The sequence below is a fragment of the Cinclus cinclus genome, chromosome 20 (genome assembly GCF_963662255.1).
Source record: "Cinclus cinclus chromosome 20, bCinCin1.1, whole genome shotgun sequence".
NCBI classification, from domain to species: Eukaryota; Metazoa; Chordata; class Aves; order Passeriformes; family Cinclidae; genus Cinclus; species Cinclus cinclus.
This window is the reverse complement of record NC_085065.1, coordinates 6,462,196-6,479,913: the sequence shown is the minus strand read 5'-3', so window position 1 is coordinate 6,479,913 and position 17,718 is coordinate 6,462,196. Positions and strand designations below refer to the sequence as shown.

The 17,718-nt window shown below is 56.0% G+C and overlaps 1 protein-coding gene across 2 annotated transcripts; it reads left to right on the top strand.

Annotated features, from left to right (window-relative positions):
* The first annotated feature begins 2,250 nt into the window (after positions 1–2,250).
* On the top strand, positions 2,251–17,179 carry RAB37 (RAB37, member RAS oncogene family). 2 transcript variants are annotated; one of them, XM_062506007.1, is made up of 10 exons: positions 2,251–2,310; positions 7,854–7,964; positions 12,050–12,160; positions 14,174–14,215; positions 14,362–14,428; positions 14,514–14,566; positions 15,050–15,115; positions 15,803–15,859; positions 16,130–16,206; positions 16,316–17,179. In XM_062506007.1, the coding sequence occupies exons 1-10, from the start codon at positions 2,251–2,253 to the stop codon at positions 16,419–16,421; spliced, it is 750 nt and encodes a 249-aa protein (XP_062361991.1). In that variant the 3' UTR covers positions 16,422–17,179. The 2 variants fall into 2 exon arrangements, with proteins under 2 accessions (XP_062361991.1, XP_062361992.1); XM_062506008.1 differs by lacking the exons at positions 2,251–2,310; positions 7,854–7,964 and adding an exon at positions 9,985–10,113.
* The last annotated feature ends 539 nt before the right edge of the window (positions 17,180–17,718 follow it).

Genomic DNA, 17,718 nt, shown 5'->3' with positions numbered 1-17,718 from the left:
CTTTGGGTGCTGGGGAAATGCATTCCTTGGTGTGTGAAGGGAGGCAGTGATGCAGGTGTTGGGCTGCTGGGTTCGGCTAAAGCTGCTGTAATCACTTATCTACAAAGGGTCAGGTCCTCCAGCATGATAAAGTGGGATAAACCCCTCGGAGCACGGCCAGGGCGTGCTGGTGCCTGTGTTTTGCCAGCAATCTGTGTTGTCTTATTAGGCTGCATTACATCTGGAGATATCATGATAGGAAAATATTCTTCCTCCTGAGTGAGGTTAAACCTTCAGGGCCAAGTGTGTCTCTGGTTTAACACCAGTGCCTGCAGATGGAATGGGCAGCTTGGCTCTGTGAGCTCCTCAGTCAGCAGCAGCTCCTCCCTGCTCTCCTTTGTGATTCAGGGTAGTTAACAAATGTTACTTGAGCTAAAAAGTCAGAGAATGCTCTCTGGGCTCCAGAGCTTCTTCTGCATCAGGGACCTGCCAGAAATTCCCACCCAGGGATAAGCAGACCTGAAGCCTCAGACCTAGTGAGATGTTGGAGGTTTACTGTCCTGTACACCCTCACCTTCCAGGAGAGGTTTGCCTGAGTACCTGCACAGTTTGGGTGCCCAGGGCAGAGCTGTGCAGTCCCTGCAGCAGATCTGGATCTCTGGGGCCCAGCAGACAGCTTGGGTCAGACAGTACTGCCCCTCTGGGCTAGGAGAGGGCTGAGCATGCACTCAGGATGGTGGCATGAAGTCTCCATCCTTAATGGGCCATGACAGCACTGGGACATCCACAGGAGGGATTGTATCCATTGATGTCCATAGGAGTTTGGAAGTTTTGACAAGTTCTTGGTGTGTTTAAGAGTTGCCCTAGCTTTGTTGAAGCCTCCCTGAGGTTTGTTGCTCTCTATTTCTTGGCCTTGCCTGCTGTGGGGTGTGTGCACTATGTTGAACTACTCGTTAATTTTCTGATACAGACATCAGGGCTTGTGATGTCATTTATTTTTGTACTGTTCATTTTCTTCCAGTGCATGAAGCCATGGTCTGGGTTGGGTTGGGCTTTTTGGCTTTAGGCAAGCCTGAACCCCACTGTCTCCCAATTGGTTTTTAAAATTTCTTCTGGCTGTTGTTTCTGAGTCCAGTCATCTGACCCAGCAGAACCGTGTCTGCAGTCAGAGGAAATAATGGGTATATTATTATTAGATATAATTAGCAATGTCAGGCCCAGGCAGTCAAACAGCAATCGGATGGGTGCAGATGGCTCTTGGAAACATGGTCTGTTCCCCTGGCTTGAGGCCATCTGCTGATCTGGAAGGAGAGAACTGGAGTCTGAATCGAGTCTCTCTTAAATAAACTTCTGAGTGACAATTAATTTATTTCCAGTGCAATCGACAACATCAGATTACTCTAAAGGGAGTAGTAAAGAAAAGGATCTCAGTGGGACATTGACTGTCATCTTCAGGTTTAGGCACAGCTTCATCCTGTTTCTAATAACAATTTTATTTTTTTTACTCGAAGCAAGGTCTTAAGCAAGGGGCTCTGTAAATGTAGTGGCATCCCAAAGTGAACCTGCCAGGGTAAACCAGGCTCAGCACAGGTAAAGAAGCTGAAATGGCCTGGCTAGCACGATCTGTCACCCCCTCCTTGGGGTGACAGGCCGGTGACCACGCAGCTCTCAGCCGTGCCCCTGGGCTCTGTGGGCCGGTGTCCGGAGGGGTGTCAGCCAGAGCTGTCTCGTTGTTGGCATCAGCCTCCTTAAGTGCCAGCGAGCCTGCAGTGAATCCGGGCCGGAGCAGCGCAGCGGCTGTGGCTCCGTGCTCTCAGCTCTGCACTGAGCGGAGCTGGTACCCAAAATCTCTGTGTCCGGGCTGGCCGTGCCCCGCGGCGCAGCGGAGGGAGGAAGGGCAGGATTCCCGGCGGTGACTGCAGGGACCCGCGGGCTCTGCCGGGTCCATGGGGGGGGCTCGATCGCGGTGCACAGAGCTGGGGAGGGACCCGCGGTTGTGCGGAGAGTCCGGCGGGCTCTGCCAGCTTGGGGGACGCTCCCGCAGCCTCCCCGCCCCCGGGCGGGACCGGCCTCTCCCCGCGCCGCTCCCCCGGCCGGGGGAACCTGCGAGCACCGGGCCGGGGCTGTGCCGAACCGAACCGGGCCGGGGCTGTGCCGAGCCGAGCCGAACCGGGCCGGGCGGGCGGGCGCTGCCCGCGGTGCTGAGCGGGACGGGCGCTGTCCGCGGTGCTTCAGGGACCTGGCCCGGGCACCCCCGAACCCCCCCTGGCCATGGGGGCCCGAGGCGCCGGCCCCGGGGGGGACGGCTACAACGAGGCGCTGCTGCACAAGGTATGGCTGGGGACGGGGGCACCCGGGAGTGGGCTACAGAGCGGGGAGATGGGGCAGGGCTCCTGCTTGAACTTCCCGACAAATTCCGTCCCTCTGCCTTCCTCGCTCCTCGTCTCCCTGTGGGGTCCGTCTGTCACCCCCATCCCACAGCTCTCTCCCCTCTGTGGCAGCCTGCAGGGGTTGGCCCCGGTCCCAGCCGCGTCCCGGCTGATGGTAGGCAGGGGGGTGGCAGGATTCGGCGTGTTTGGGGAGCCGGGACTGCTGGAACCGGGCCAGCCCCGCGGCACAGCCCGCAGCCGCCCTTCAGCCGCTCCCGCTGTCCTGTGCGGGCTCAGGGCGGCTCCGGGGACAGCTGAACCCCGGGGCTCTGTTTGCTAGAAACAGCTTAATGAGCCAGCACTTCCCTGCCGCGAAATAGCCGTGTCCCAGAGACGTCCGTTCCTGCCCTTGTTGCTTTGAAATCTTCTTTTGCGGTGCTCCTGGGACTGCTTTTTTGACTTCTGGGACTGTGTTGTGTAACTGCAGTTGCACGGAGGGTCCCTGCAAGACGTGGGGGTGCTCAAGATTTGCGGCGGGGACAGCAGCAGCAGCAGCAGGGCTTTTTGCTCTCTGCAGTCAGGCGCTGCCCTGCAGCTCCTGAAGCGATGGAGGAGATGCTGATTTATGATAGATCCACACATCACTCCCTCCTGCTGTCCTCACGCTGCTTTCCTGCAGTCCCCAGTGACTGTGCAGGAGCTGGCGCCCTCGGGAAAAGCGGGGAAGGGACAAGATGGGGGAAGGGCTGGGGTCCTGCGGATCCCTCTTCACAAATCCCAGTCTGTTCTGTATCTTGCTTGTACTCAGGGCAAGGTGCCCAGCCCTTGATTAGCTGAAAAATAGAAGTTACTAGCAGCTCTCGTTTCTGTTGTACATGGAATACATAGAACATGCCCTCGGGGACGACTTGAGAAACTTTGATTCTTTGCAAAGCCTTAACGCTTTCTTCTCCAGGAAGGAGCTGCTGCAGTTAAGGAATGAAATTGGTGGAAATGAGGCTCTGGGCAGAAGACCTGCCCAGGCAAATAACCATTCCAGTCCAACGTTCACTACTGTTTCTCTTGGTATTTTTCTGCCTCTCCTGGCTGGGCTGCTTGTCTTGTAGAAACAAGGTTGTTCTCACTCCAGGGAAGTGAGGCAGCAAATACCTCGCTAGATCTTGTGTCAGAGCAAGCAACCACATTTCAGATGTGCTGAAAAACCCCAAGAGAGCTTTGCAGTCTGGAGACAAGGATTAAATTATTTCTGGTTGGTGGCTAAACCCAGGCCTGGAGAGGAAATGGGCCAGGAGCTAACCAAAGCAAGAACAGCAGAGGTTTATTCTTGGCTGTTCCAGAAAAGTTTACTTGATACAAAACGATGAATTCTGCTGTCGGGTGGTTTGACCCATTGCCAAATCTTTCTTCCTCCTGTGTGATTTCTGGATCCATTTAGCTGGAACAATACCCAAAGGCAGAGGGATGTGTTCCTTGGCTGTGGTTGATCCAAGGTGTTAACAGGGGTTTACAAACAGGGATCTGCTGCCTGATCTGAGCCAGGTTTTGTTTGATACACATCCCTAGAGCTCATGTCTGCAAGGCTGAGATACAGCCTCTCCCAAGGCAAGGGCCCAGCCAGGCTGGCAGAAGGCTCCAGGCTCTCTCTCAAGCCAGTGTAAGTGTCTTGGCCATGGTGAAATAATCCCTGCCTGGGCAGGTGGGACAGACAGCCCTGTACTGTCCCTGCGGCACACAGCAGCTTCTAGCAGCATCCATCTCCATCCCTGGAGCACAGCTTGGAGCAGGAGGGAGGCAGCACAGTTTTGTGTAAAAGAGCAGGTTAAAAAGAAGTCTCAGAAAGTGAGGGTCTCAGCCTGAGAGGGCATGAGAGTGGGGTGGTGAGGGACACCAAGCAGTCACTCTTCACCCTCAGACCTCTCCCAGTGCCATGTCCCAGCTGAGCTCTGTAGGCAGCTGTGCTGGGGGGCACTTACACATTTGCCACAATTTGTTGTGATAAATCCTGCTCACCTGGGCACAGATCTGTGGGTTTGGGGCTTCATCAGCTTCATGAGAGCGGCACCAGAGCCTGTGGACAGCACTTCTTTCCCAGCATCCCCTGACTGAGGTTTTACCCTGTCAAGCTTCCATTAGCTATTTTTAGCTCAGGTCCAGGTTGTGCATGTTAAATCTCGAGAATGAACTGGGAAGACAACCTCAGCCCACACGCACTGTCCCAGATCTCCTCCTGCTTGGCTGGCATTGGAATTGCAGCCACCGCCTCCCTGCACTGCCTTGACAGCTGTGCAAAACCTCCCTTCCCTTGGCAGGTTAGACCAAAATCTCTCTTTTCCTTGCAAGTATGGGAAGTTTGAATTATTTTGCCTTGTCCCTGCAGCACATGCCAAGCCAGCAATGATTTTGACTGGAAGTGATCCATCTACGTTTGAATTAGCTCCAAGACTAACTCAAGGTGTAGGGAAGGATATTTGCTCTTCCTTAAGGAAGAGAAGGCAGACAAGTCTTTTCAGGAGGGTGTTACAAGATGTACCTGCTTTTCTGTGGGGCTGTGGGGTGGTGAAGAAGTCAGGTTAGCTCTGTCCACCCAATGGAAATAATTTCCTTTAGCTGGAAACAAGGATTGCTTTGATTGCACTGGGGCTCAGCAGTGGTGATGTGGGACTGTCACCAAGTGAGCCTCCAGATCTGTCAGGTTTCCCTCTGTACCTTGCCCAGCCCTGGCAAAGCACTGCTCCATCTCCACCAGGCAGAGAGGATCCACAGCACCAAAAGGAATCTGCAACATTTTTACTAAAGTTTCCCATAAAGGAAAACCAACCAAAAAACCCCTGTGAAAACCTGGGGGCTGAGAAGATGTGGGGGAGGCTGGTCTGTGGCTGAGGATGGCAGAAGATTCAGGACAGCTACAGAACTTTGTCACTGGGAGACTTCTTACTATCATGACTCAGTTATGTCCAGCCTGAGGTTTTAAGGGCTAACTAGCCACATCTTCCCCACAGTGGGATTTTTTGTTCTTGTTTTTTATTTATTTGGTAACCAGGAAGGCCACAGTGATTTCTACTGTGCTGTCTCTTCACAGAGCCTTGTCCTGGCTGATCCAGGCCAAATGTTACTGTTATTATTAAGTCATGAAGCAATTCATGAGTTGTCTCTATTATGAATCCCATTTAAATTATTAATAGAGGAATCTGCCTTTTATACATGTTCTCTGTAAACCCTGGGCTCTGGAGGCTTTCTGGTGCTCATTCCAACCAGCTCTTCTCCCTCCATAATTAATGTTGTTCTCTGCATTAACTGTTCCCAAAGACAGCACTGCAGGGTGCACCCAGTCTGTTTCTCATCCCAGCATCAGTATTTTACATTGAAATAGTATGCAACACCAAAATATTAGCACTGAGGTGCAGGAGCCCCGTGGTAATGAATTCCTGAAGTGCTTTTCTATCCAGCTGCTCCTGGGCATATTCTTTTCTCTGCACAGGGAAGAGTTCTGGGCCCTAGGGAAAAGTGAAGAGGGGTTTGGGCAGGGAAATTTCCCTCAGGAAAGGGGTGACACAGATCCTCTGGCCCAGAGATTTCTTCCTCCCAACATTCCCCCAGACCCTGTGCAAGCTCCCAGCTCACGAGGCTGCTCTGAATGTACAAGTGACCTGCAAACAGCCCAGGAAAGGAGGAGGAAGAAATCTCTGGCTGTGGATCTGGGCAGAGGCTGCATCTCAGCACACAGGTCTGTGCAGCAGCCTGCATCTGGCAGAGGTGCAGGGCTCCCTCCTGCCAACAGCTCTACTCAGCAGGTCAGGCTTTTCCCAGGACAGGTTCAGTGTTTGGGATATGTTTTCCAAGTGAAATTGCTGATTCACTGAGGCAAGCCTTCAGTGAAATGTATCGGCATGAACAGGCTCCAGGGCAGACTGTGGAGCAGTGCTTTATGCAGGGCAGGATGCTGATTTCCTGCCAGTCCACATCCCTGCGTTTTTTGTGGTCCTTAAGCTCCTTGGCTTTTGGTTTCAGCCCACTTCTTTGGGATCTGTGGGGTGCAGGAGCCATGGTTCCAGGTGCTATGAATGCCACATGGGCTCCCAGGGTATGGAATCAGGCCTTGATCTGCTGGGGCTGTTCAGACATTTGATTAAACACATTCCTTCACACATCCTGTGTTCCACGAGGGGAAGTGCAGTGCCTGAAGTAGTGCCAGGGTTTTTCACAGCCCAGGGCACTTTGGGGCAGGAGAGGGATAGGACTGGGTGTGCACAGAAACTCCCCCGCATATTGGGGAGGTACTGAAGCCCCTTCAGGGTGGAGACAAAGGACTGAGGTGTCACAGGATAGAGCAAGACTGCTGGAGCTGCACAAACACAAACCAGGCAGGGGAAAACCAGATGCAGCCAAGTGTAGCAGGGGTGGATGCAGAGACTGAGGGGGTTTAGTCCCAGCACCCCGCTGGCCTCAGGGGTGACAGGGGACCAGTAACGGAGGGGACACTGTGTTTGCCAGAACTGCAGCTTCAGGAACATCCCTGTCCTGAATGACAAAGCTCAAACCACTTCTAAGCAAGAAGGCTGGTAGCAGAGTGTTTATTTTAATTCGTGTCCTGCGAAAGGGTTGAAAGTTCCTTGGTTTCCTGAAAGGATGGAAATGTTTAACAGTGGCTCTGTGAACAAAACCCAGATACCAGCAGAGGGAAGGGAGGGGTTCTGTTTGCACTGCAGGTCTCCCTTAGGTCAGGGGTTTTAAGGGACACAGGCAGGAGCAGAAGGAAAGATGAGCTCCCCAGGGGTGTGGTCTGGGTACCAGGAACATGGGTAGGCAGTGTGGGAGCTGCTTAAGAGATGACAGCTCTGATACCAGCACAGCTCCCTTGTCCCTTCTGCTCAGGGATGGGAGTGGTCTGGGGCTTCCCTTGGAGGCTGGAGAGGCAGAGGGACTCCATGACTTCAAACCCATCACTTTGCAGGAGGGAGTGCTGTGGATCCGCAACATTAAGGCAGCACAAAGCCAGCTCAGTGACCCAGAGAGGTTGCGTGGCTGTGGCAGCAGCTGAGTGCAGCAGCTGCAGGAGATGCTCTCTTTACTAAAGAGTTTTGGACTTAATCCAGTGACCCCAGAGTCCTCCCAAAGAGATTTTCCAACAGGCCTGTGTTAGCCAAGGCTGCTTCTGCCCAGCAGATTCCGGAGCTGGGGTAGGAGGTTCTCTCCTGCTCACTCTCCATGACAGACTGTGCTTTATTATTCCTCCCATCTCTCCTCTCTTGGACAGGGTGCAGTGGGTTTCAGGCCTGAAGCTTATCCCAGAGCACATTTAATTAATCACAGAGATGGACAAAGGGGTGGAAATTCCTCTCTGGGCAAGTGGCAGAACTGAATGGGACAGGTCTGGGGGCTGGGTGGGTCCTTCTTGATCCTGCTGCATTTGCTGCCACATCCCCCCAGCACGCTGAGCCAAATGTCTGGCCCCCAGCTCCCCCATCCCCTGCACCTGCATTGATGCTTTCTATCTGGTCCTTGCAGACAATCTTGGTTGGAGACAGTGGCGTGGGGAAGACATCTCTTCTGGTCCAGTTTGACCAGGGCAAGTTCATTCCTGGCTCCTTCTCTGCCACTGTGGGCATTGGGTTTACGGTAAGTGCCCAGTCCCTGGGCTGTGCACTCACCCTTGGGAAACAGCTTTATTTGGGGAATCAGGATCTGTGAATCTGTGGTAAGCACAAAGAATTAGATGCTTTGCTTTGGGTACTTCTGGATGAAGGGTTTGGTTAGGTTGTGTGCTTCTTGGCATGCTTTGGACTGTTGGGAGGAATGAAGGGTGGGTAAAACCCCATATTTCAAAACCTTTGGTGGGGTGTCTGAGTGCAGCCTTATGCTTCACACACAGAAATCTGTCTTTGGAGCTGCCCTGCTCTGCCAGAGAGATGCCAGCCTGTGCCCTGCCTGCATCCAGCCCGGGGCCCTGGCAAAAAGTCAGGCAGATGGTGACAGTGCCGGGGAAAAGCATTTGGCTGCCATCCAGAGCTATTTGTAGAGCTGCCATGGGGTCCCAAGTGGCTCTGATGTGTGTGTCCCCTCTCCTGGGGGAGCTCAGGACAGGGACAGTGCTTGGGACCTTACTCCAGAGAGACTGTCATACCTTCAGCATTGTGACAAGGCTGGAACTCATCAAGGGGCTGGTACTCATGAGGATGCGATTACCCACAGGAATTTTCTTTTTAGTCCAAGCAAAGGAAGCAGGAAAATGTGGCACCAGTGGGGATGGTCTAGGGTCAAGCAGCCAAGGGACCAGCAGCCAAGGGTGCCCCTGCTGAGGTGTGGGTAGGCAGAGGAGGCTCAGCCACACCACCGATTTCCACCAGCTTCTGGTTGCCTCGTTTCTCCTGCAGCAAATGCCAGTGTGTGGAAGTGATGCTCAGCCAGGTGTTTTTCTTGCTCAGGCAACTCCATGAGATCCAGCATGGTTTTCTATATCCTTCCAGCCCCCTCCCCATCTTGCTGCAGGGAAGCTCAGCCACTTCCAGGAGCTCCAAGTGCCTCCAGCCTCCAGCTCTGGACACTTTCCTGGCGAAAGAGCACATATAAACTATAAATCCCCTGGCTGGGTCTGAGCGCAGTTACAGGACTGGAAATACAGGTTCTATTTCCCGGGGGGCAGAGGAGGGCTTGGCTGGCCCAGGAGCTGGCAGCCCCAAAAGGCACAGAGGTGGATGCCATTCCAGAGGGCATCTCTGCCACTGCACCTCCTGTGGCCATGCATGGCCTTTACCTGGAGAGCAGCAAGGGGCACAGCTCTGCTCTGAACCCTGCACCCCTGAATCCCAGGGGTGTGAGCAGGGAGGGGGGGTGCCCTGATATTAGCCCTGATGTGGGAGAGGTGAGATATTCCAGGGAAAATAGATCAGGGAGAGCTCAAGACTCCTGTGAACGAAGTGATGCCTCTATGGCTGAAGACTTTGGGCAGCTGTAGTGCATGGACTTGTATGGGGTTTTGCGTAACACAACATCCCTCTCCAGGGATTTCTCCCACATTCCCATGCTTGTGCTTTTCCCAAATGGAGTGCAGTATGAGCTGGGTGCCAATGGCTGGTGTAGGATGCAGGGGCAGTGGGAAGCCTGGCAGCCATCCCGGGGCAGACACAGGCACCGCTGAACCGGCTCGACACCGCTCGTGGCTTCCGGCTAAGGGCTCCTGCTCCTCTTCCTCCCGGCTTCACCCGGGACCCAGCTCAGCACTGCTGGGGCTGCAGCAGATGGGGCAAACCCCCACCCTGGGCTGGGAGTGGGAGCTGCCATGCCCACCGTCCCGGCGTGGCACGGCGGGGGTTGGCAGCACCGGGGTCTCCATCCCCACGCTCTGTTGGGACGGGGACTGTTCAAGTGCGGGGTGAGCAACTCCTCCTGTCCCCATCCATCCATCCGGAGGGATGTACCCGCCGGCCAGCGCGAACCCAAGCACCGCGGGGTCCCCGCTGTGGGGATGCAGTGGGACAGGTTTCCACTCTTCAGCCTCTTCCTCCTCATCCCGTACCCGGGCTGGGCAAGGAGGCGGCCGGGGCACGGCCTCGGGGATGGCATCGGCCGGGGAGGAGGAGGAAGAGGAGGAGGAAGGCGGGTGGGGCCGCGGCTGCCGCTGGCCCCGCGGTGCCGGGACTCGGCGGCTCCTGCCGGGCGGACCATGGGCAGCCCCGGTGGGAGCGAGACCCCGGCGGGGAGCGGGGAACCCCCGAAGAGCAGCGGGGATCCCCCGGCACTGCCCCGGGACTACGAACTGTCCGGCAAGGTGGGAAGCGGCGCGGGGCGAGCAGGGATGGACCCTCCCAGCTCTGCCAGAGGGGATGGTTTGGGTTCGCTCCCCGTCTCGGGGGAGACAAGGAGAGGTTTAGGAAGGGTGCCAGGGGCCGCCCGTTTCCTCCGCTGCTGCGATCGCGCCCAGGAAGCGGCCGCGAAACGGGGAAAGGGAAGGAGGCGGCAGCCCCAGCTGATCCCCCCAGCCCTTCTCTGCCCCAGGAGTGCCCCGGTGCAGCAGGTGCGGGAATTGGGGTTCTCCGTCCCCGGGAGGTGGAGATGGGGGGTCCCTGCCCCGGGGGTGTCCCTGCCCTGCAGTGGCACTAGGAGGGACCAGCTGCAGGAACAGGGCTTTGGGGGGGCTCCCGGGGGAAGAGGAGCATGTCTGAGCTCTGCCCCCTTAAAGCCTCTCAGAGCTTTTCCAGGGCAAGGGGCTCCTGCCAGCCCCTCAGCAGTGCTCCGCATGACACAGGGCAGGGGGAGCAGGACCCCATCCAGGCCATCGCAGCACCCCAAGGGCTCCGAGGTGGCAGAAGCATTTGAGCCCCGGATGCTGCCCAGGGCCCCCTTCACCCACACCGCAGCATGCCGCTTGTGAATGTCTCTGCACCCCTGCCAGGCCGTGGGGCAGGGGGAGCCCTCCTTCCTGAGTGTCCCCCTCTTCCCCAGCCCAGCCCAGGCAAGGCTTGCCCCAGGAAGCAGCACCTTCCTTATCCGAGCAGCTCAGGGGAGGCACAGGACTGATGAACCTTTTACCCCCAGAATTTAACATACAGCCCCAGGCTGAGCCCAGCACTGATGGTGCCAGCCCTGACACCCCCTGATGCCTCACTGAGCTGGTTCCAAAGTGGTCCTGCACACTGCCATCTTCTCTAAACTGCTTTAATTCCTTTGCCTTTATGCTCCCCTCTCTGACTCCTTTGCGTGGAGGGGCAATTTCCGTGTTTGAAGGAGCAAACCGGTTTTCAGCTTGCTCTAGAGTGAGGTGAAGGCAGAACTGAGCAGTGTTCCTAGCTCCCCACAAGTCCTGGGAAAGGACTTGACCAGCAGCAAAGTGGTAGCAGGAAGCAGAGCATTTCCAGCCACCAGCACTGGTATTTGCTGTGCCATCCCTGTGGAAGGTGGCCATGGCCCTCTGTGCTTGCCTGCCCCAGAGGCAGCAGGGCTGCAGGGATTTACTCTGCAAGCTCCAGCACCCATCCGTCAGGATGGGCATGCGGGGATGGACCTTCCTGCTGAAGTCCTGCTTGCTGCTTTTTTTCATAAGGAGCCAGATGCAGTCAGGTTAATGATTACTGGCAGGAACAGGTTGCTGCAGGTAGGCAGAAAGAACACAGCATCGGGAAAGGCTGTACTTATGGAGCCCAGAATTGCTCCCTGCCTGAGTCCAGCAGTGCCGGAGCGGCTGGAGAGCCTGGGCTGATCCTGTTTGCTTAGCAGGAGGGGAAAGGCACCGTGTTTGCTTTGGTGTCCGCATCAGGCACCGACAGGGACGGAGTCCCGGACACGCAGGGTTTGCCCAAGCCATGCATCAGCCCTTGGGCTGGGCACACCCGGGTCAGGGGCAAAGCGTGGGTGGAGGTGGCTTCACACATTCGGGAGCTGTGGCTGGATCTCTGGGAGCTTCCTGGGCTGGGAGAGGGCCAGGGGCTGGCTAGGGACATATCTCTTCTTGCTGCAGTACTTGCTTTCACACCAGCTCTCCCCCTTTCTCATGGCTGGGGGCTACTCTGCTGCCCTGGAGCGCTGCTTTGCTGCACCCTCCGGGGTCCCATCCCACACCCAGCTCCCATGGGGCTTCCCAGACCCGTAAGGATCAGCCCTGTGGGAAGAAGCAAAGGGAGAGAAGGAACTGGGGAGGGCTCAGCACCAGTCAGGGGTGCTGCTCTCTCCCTGTCCTGCTGACATCTCTCCCTGCGCCCATCTTGCAGGTGATGTTACTTGGAGACTCGGGCGTGGGGAAAACCTGCTTCCTGCTCCAGTTCAAAGACGGGGCCTTTCTCTCCGGGACATTCATAGCCACCGTGGGCATAGATTTCCGGGTGAGACCACCACGGCTGCCAGCCTCTCACCTCCCTCAACCCACACCTTGGCCAGGACAGGGTGCTGGGGAGGGGGAACAGGGGGTTTCCAGCCTCTATACCCCCAGTTATCTCTCAACCAGCAGCAGGTGCTTGCTGGAGCCCTTCCATCCCTCCCTGGGAGAGCACTAACAGACAGAAAAGCCCACTGGTACTGTTGCCTCTTACCTTTAAATCAGCAAACAGCCTAGGTTTAGCTCATCCCAGCTGCATTCATGGGCTGGGGGTACTGGGCAGCCAGTATGCTCCACCATGAAGGCCAGAGCCAGCAGCTGGCAGGGACAAACACTGGTTTCTGTAATTTCATGCCTTGAAAGGGCTGAAGTGGGCTGCTGAGAAGTTATTAGGTTTACCAGATGCTGGTGAGCTGCTCTCTGCTCACCAAATTTCAGCTGCAGGGTGTCTCTAAGGGGGATCAGGGAGGCACAGCTGTTGGCAGCACAAGGCAGGGCAGGAAGGAAGTCACGGGGGTGTCCCGGGCAGGGCTCTGCCCACACCACTGACACGTGTCGAGTGCGGTCAGTGCTTCCTCTGCCCCCGCAGCTGCAGCTGCTCCCGTTTGCTGCCACTTTTGCTGCCTGGCTGTGTTTGGCTTTTGGTGGAACTGGGGGTTTGGTGATCGGGGCCTGGGGGAGAGAGAGGGCTGTGGGTTTGTTTTGAAGGGACCACGAGGCCTGTCTTTATAATAAAACCATTAAAGAAGGAAAATCTGCTGTGTCCCACTGCTGGGCTCAATGCTGTTCCCCAGAGGTGTTGCCAGCCCGTAGGTATCTGCTCTGCCTCATGCAAGCATCCCCTCCAGCAGCTCATGGCTCACTGCTCTAGGTAATCTCCGGGGTCTCCTAGGGCATGCTTTTGTTTTATCCAGCCCATTTGCTCAAATGCTGTCATCTCCACATGGACTGAATTTCCATTTCAAACAATTCCAGGCAACCAAATTATTTATAGGGGTCTTCTCTTTTCAGACTCCAAGTATGATTCTGTAAGAGTCTTAAAATAGCTTTTCAGTAGTTTTTGCTTTTCTTTTTCCTGGCCTCTGGAGAGAAGCCCCTGCACTTCTGAGATGAGAACAGTGATTGCTTAAGCCTCAATAGCTGCCTTCCCAGCTCAGCTGGAAATGCCTCTTTCCTTTCCTGGTCTCAGCCCAGCCTGGCTGCAAACCATCCTGACCCAGGAGATTTCCTCCTTCCATGCCGGATATGGCTGTGTGCTACACGCAACCCCTCTAGCTTGGTGTTTACTACCTCCTTTAAGAACCAAGCAAGGCTCCACCAGCAAGGAAACCTGAGTGGGACACCCACAATCATCCAGTGAGCATGCCCAGGCAATCTGTAGCATCCAAGGCCCTTAAATTACTGCAAAGAGGCTGAATTTTTAGTTGTAGCAGTGGTTCTTGAGCACATGGACCTGAAGAGTCCTGTCAGAAAGATCAGGGCTTTTTTGATGAGCAAATATAAAAGCACACCAAGGTGCTATTAACAAATGCAACTTTGTGTGTGGTTCGTCCATGCCTCCCCATTTCCACAGCACTGCCAATTTCCCAGGGGCTGCTGCAATTCCAGAGCAGGAGCCAGAACAAGTCCATGTTCCTGGGATTTGCTGGACAGCCAACATCATTAACTGACTCATTAGGGGGCTTGGGAGCCACAGGACAGGGACTCTGGCTCTAGATGAACAAGGCACTGGATCCAAGGCAGGCTGGGATCTTGCTGTCTCATCTCTGCTGATTCTGCTCTTCACCCTGACTCGAGGGGTTGCTGCCCTGGGGTGTCCCCGTAGTTGCTGAACAAGCAGGATCATGGTTTGTAGCAATGAGGCTTCAATGGCCAGCCTCACAGGCAGCCTAAATTCATCCCACCAGCCCAGGGAGAGCAGCTCAGGGGCTGTGGAATGCCAGCTCAGCACCAGGGCTGGCTGGCACATGCACCAGAATATGCTTTGAGCTGATAAACATGCTCTCCTTGTCTTCTGCAGAACAAAGTGGTGGCCGTGGATGGTGTGAAGGTGAAGTTGCAGGTGAGCTTTGGGAGGGGGGAAGAAATTTCCAGGTGGAAATCCACCTCAGGCTGAGAGTGCTGGTCCAGCAGGGCTGGGAGGCACAGGAGCAGACCCAGCTCGGGGAGGTTGCTCTCCCTGCTCTCATCAGGGCAGTTTCTTGGCAGATCTGGGACACAGCAGGACAGGAACGTTTCCGCAGCGTCACCCACGCCTACTACCGGGATGCCCAAGGTGAGCTGGGGGTCCAGCAGGGACGGGGAGACCACCCAGAGCACATCCCTGCAGTGTAACAATGCTTCTGCCTCTTCCTCTCCAGCCCTGCTCCTGCTCTACGATATCACCAGCAAGATGTCCTTTGACAACATCCGTGTGAGTCCCACAGTGGGTTGGGAGTATTTCTTCCCAGGGACTGGGGCTGTACGTGCCCTGCTTGGCTGGCTGGGTGTTTGGGGCATTTGGGATCCTGTTTTGCCTGTAAACACTGGCTGTTCTGGCCAGACCCAGCCAGCTGGGAGCTCATCCCAGGGCACCTGGCTGGGTGCTGCATGGCTGGGTGAGTTTTGTTTAAGGACATGGTGAATGCCTGAGGGAGAAAACGTGGTTTGGGAAGGATGTGAACTACAGCTTGGGCTGCAGCCAGGAGACAGGGTGTTTTCAGGACTGCTCGTCTGTGATGCTGGAATAATTCCCAAGCCAAGAAAAGTAATTATCTCAGTCCTCATGAGGGAGAGATGGGGTGCTGAGGGGGTGTGAGGGCTGAGAGGGAATGGAGGGGGGGTACTGAGGGATGGAAGGCTGAGTTGGGAGGGACAGGAGTACCCCTCACCCCAACACAGTCCTACCACCCTACAGGCCTGGCTGACAGAGATCCATGAGTATGCCCAGAAGGATGTGGTCATCATGTTGCTGGGCAATAAGGTGCGTGCAGGGTCCTCGTCCACCCTGGGGTTTGCTGCGCTATGCCGTGCCCTTGCCATCCCCATGGCTGGGCAGAGACGGGGCTCTGCTGCATTCTCGGCTCAGCCAAGCCCAGAGGTGATCCGGGGGTTTGGGGAGGACGGAGAGGGCAGTGTTCCCTGGAGCCAGCGGGTGGCAGCACGAGGCTGAGGCTCCAGCTACGGGATGCTCCTCGTATGGGATGCTTTACTATGGGATACTGCTGACTATGGAATGCCCACCCAAGCCTGCATGCACCCCTGGACCCAAGCCCTAGAGACCCAACAAGGTCCCAGATTCTCACCAGGGGTCCTAGATGCTGCTTGGGTGCCCCAGTGCCCAACTGGATTTCCCCTGGCACTGGATGTCCCCTGAATCCTGGATGATGCTGGGTACTTGATGCCCAGCAGGGTACCAAAGCCTCCCTGGCTCCTGGATGCTCTCAGGTGCTGCCCCAGGTCCTCAGTGTTCCCAGGTCCCAGGTGCCCCCTGACATCCTCAACGCCACTAGGTCCCAGATGCTCCACAGATCCCAGATTCTCTGGGCAGTGGATTCTTCTGGAACTATGATTCTCCTTGTTCCTGTCATCCTCCTCAACACCCCACAGTTCTGGTTTGTCAGATGCCCCAGGGTGCCAGCCTGGTATGTGGTTTTCCTTTCCTTGGCAGGCTGATGTGAGCAGTGAGAGGGCTGTGAGGACAGAGGATGGAGCATCACTGGCCAGGGTGAGTTGTGCCAGGGTCTAACCTGATTTAAGCCTCCCCCAGACAATTTCATATCACTCAGGGTTCCCATCTGGCAGCTGTGCCATCTCCTCTGAGTGCCCAGACCTGCCTGGCTCTTGCAGGGGCAGCATAGCAGTCACTTGTATGCAAAACCTGGGGCAAGGCAGGGAGGGGATGACCCTCAAACCTTGTCCAGGCTACAGGGATGATTCAGAGGGCCAGGAGGCCATCTTGGGGATAGCTACTGATGGAGTCATGGTGCTCTTGCAGGAGTACGGAGTGCCTTTCATGGAGACAAGTGCCAAGACAGGCATGAACGTGGAGCTGGCCTTCCTGGCCATTGCCAAGTGAGTACCTGGGGCCAGGGGACTGAGCAAGGGAGGTGTCCCCTGCAGCCCATCACCTCCCACACACCAGCATAGTGTGGGAGGGGGTAACACAGCCCCACCACTCTAGGGAGCTGAAGCAGCGTGCGGTGCAGCCGCTGGATGAGCCCCGCTTCCAGATCCATGATTACATTGAGTCACAGAAGAAGAAATCCAGCTGCTGTGCCTTCTCCTGAGGGTGGCCCAGAGGAGCTGGCAGGCCTGGGGGCCCAGGCAGGAGGCAGAGTGGGGCCCAATCCTGCCCTCAAGCACCGGAGGGAACCAAGCTCTGACAAGCCAAGGTGGATGGGACAGTACAGTGAAGCAGAGTGCCTCAGGAGGCCCCTTGCCCTGGTGCCAGGATTCAGATCCTGCTGCCCTGCAGAGCAATGACCTGTGTGCCACCGTGGGAATCACTGTGAGGTGGTGACTGCCAGCCTGGCCAGCGAGCCATGGTGATCCAACACCTCCATCACATGAGCAGGGTTCAGGATTCAGTCACACACCTCACTGAGGGACCCTTGGAGCAGCTGGAGGGTCTGTGCAATGGATGAGCCCCCCTGCAGCTCCCAGTCCTGTCCTCCCCTGCAGCTATTCCTGCTCACAGTGCTGCTGTTGTCCAACTGGAAGAGCCTGGTCCAGCCCCTGCGTCCCTGGTGCTGCTAGGCTCTGGCTTCCCTCCAAGGAACCTCAGCTCAGCCCCACACCCCGATGCCCACACTCAGCTGTGGCTCCTCATTTCTGCAGTTGCTGCCAATGGCTTTTATCCTCCTGCCACCACAAAGCCCATGATGTCCCCATTGTATCCTGGCTCTGCTCAAGGGAAGGGCTGGGATGGAGAAGGGTCTAGCCAAACCTGCTCCCTGCCCACACAGCTGGTGTGAGAAGTAAAATTCCCCTGGGAGCATCTCAGCAATGCTTGGGGCACTTCTGGTACACACAGTAATTAGGAAAAACTTTGTTTCCTCCATGCTATAGCCACAGAAGTCGAGTTGTTTTGTTTTTTGCTTTTTTAACAAGAAAAGGATTTTGCATTTCAACACCTCCAGACTAAACCATCTCCAGCTTCATGCAGGAGATGCCCACAGTGGCATCACTTGGGGTGATGCTCCAGCCTTGCTGCCTCCCAGGCCAGGCTGGGTTTCTCTCCCATCACTGCCCATGTAATACAACTATGCCTTGCTGCTGCCGGCAAATAGCAGCTGGAATTCACTTTCTGGAGACCAGATGCCTGAGAGCTTTCAGCCAGCACACACTGCTCCCTGGGCACTGGTGGGGCTCAGGGACGTCCCTGGTGTTCAGCCCAGGTCTGTTGCTCTCTCGAGCACACCGTCCACTCCCCTGAGCACTACCCAGAGCAGTCAGATGGTGACTATTTGGTTGTGTAGCTGAAGCACTGATGCAGACAGCAGCTGTGGAGGGTATGGCACTGCTGCATGTAGGACTCAGGGACTCTCCAGCACATCTGTCCCCATAAGCATCTTCCCTGGCCCT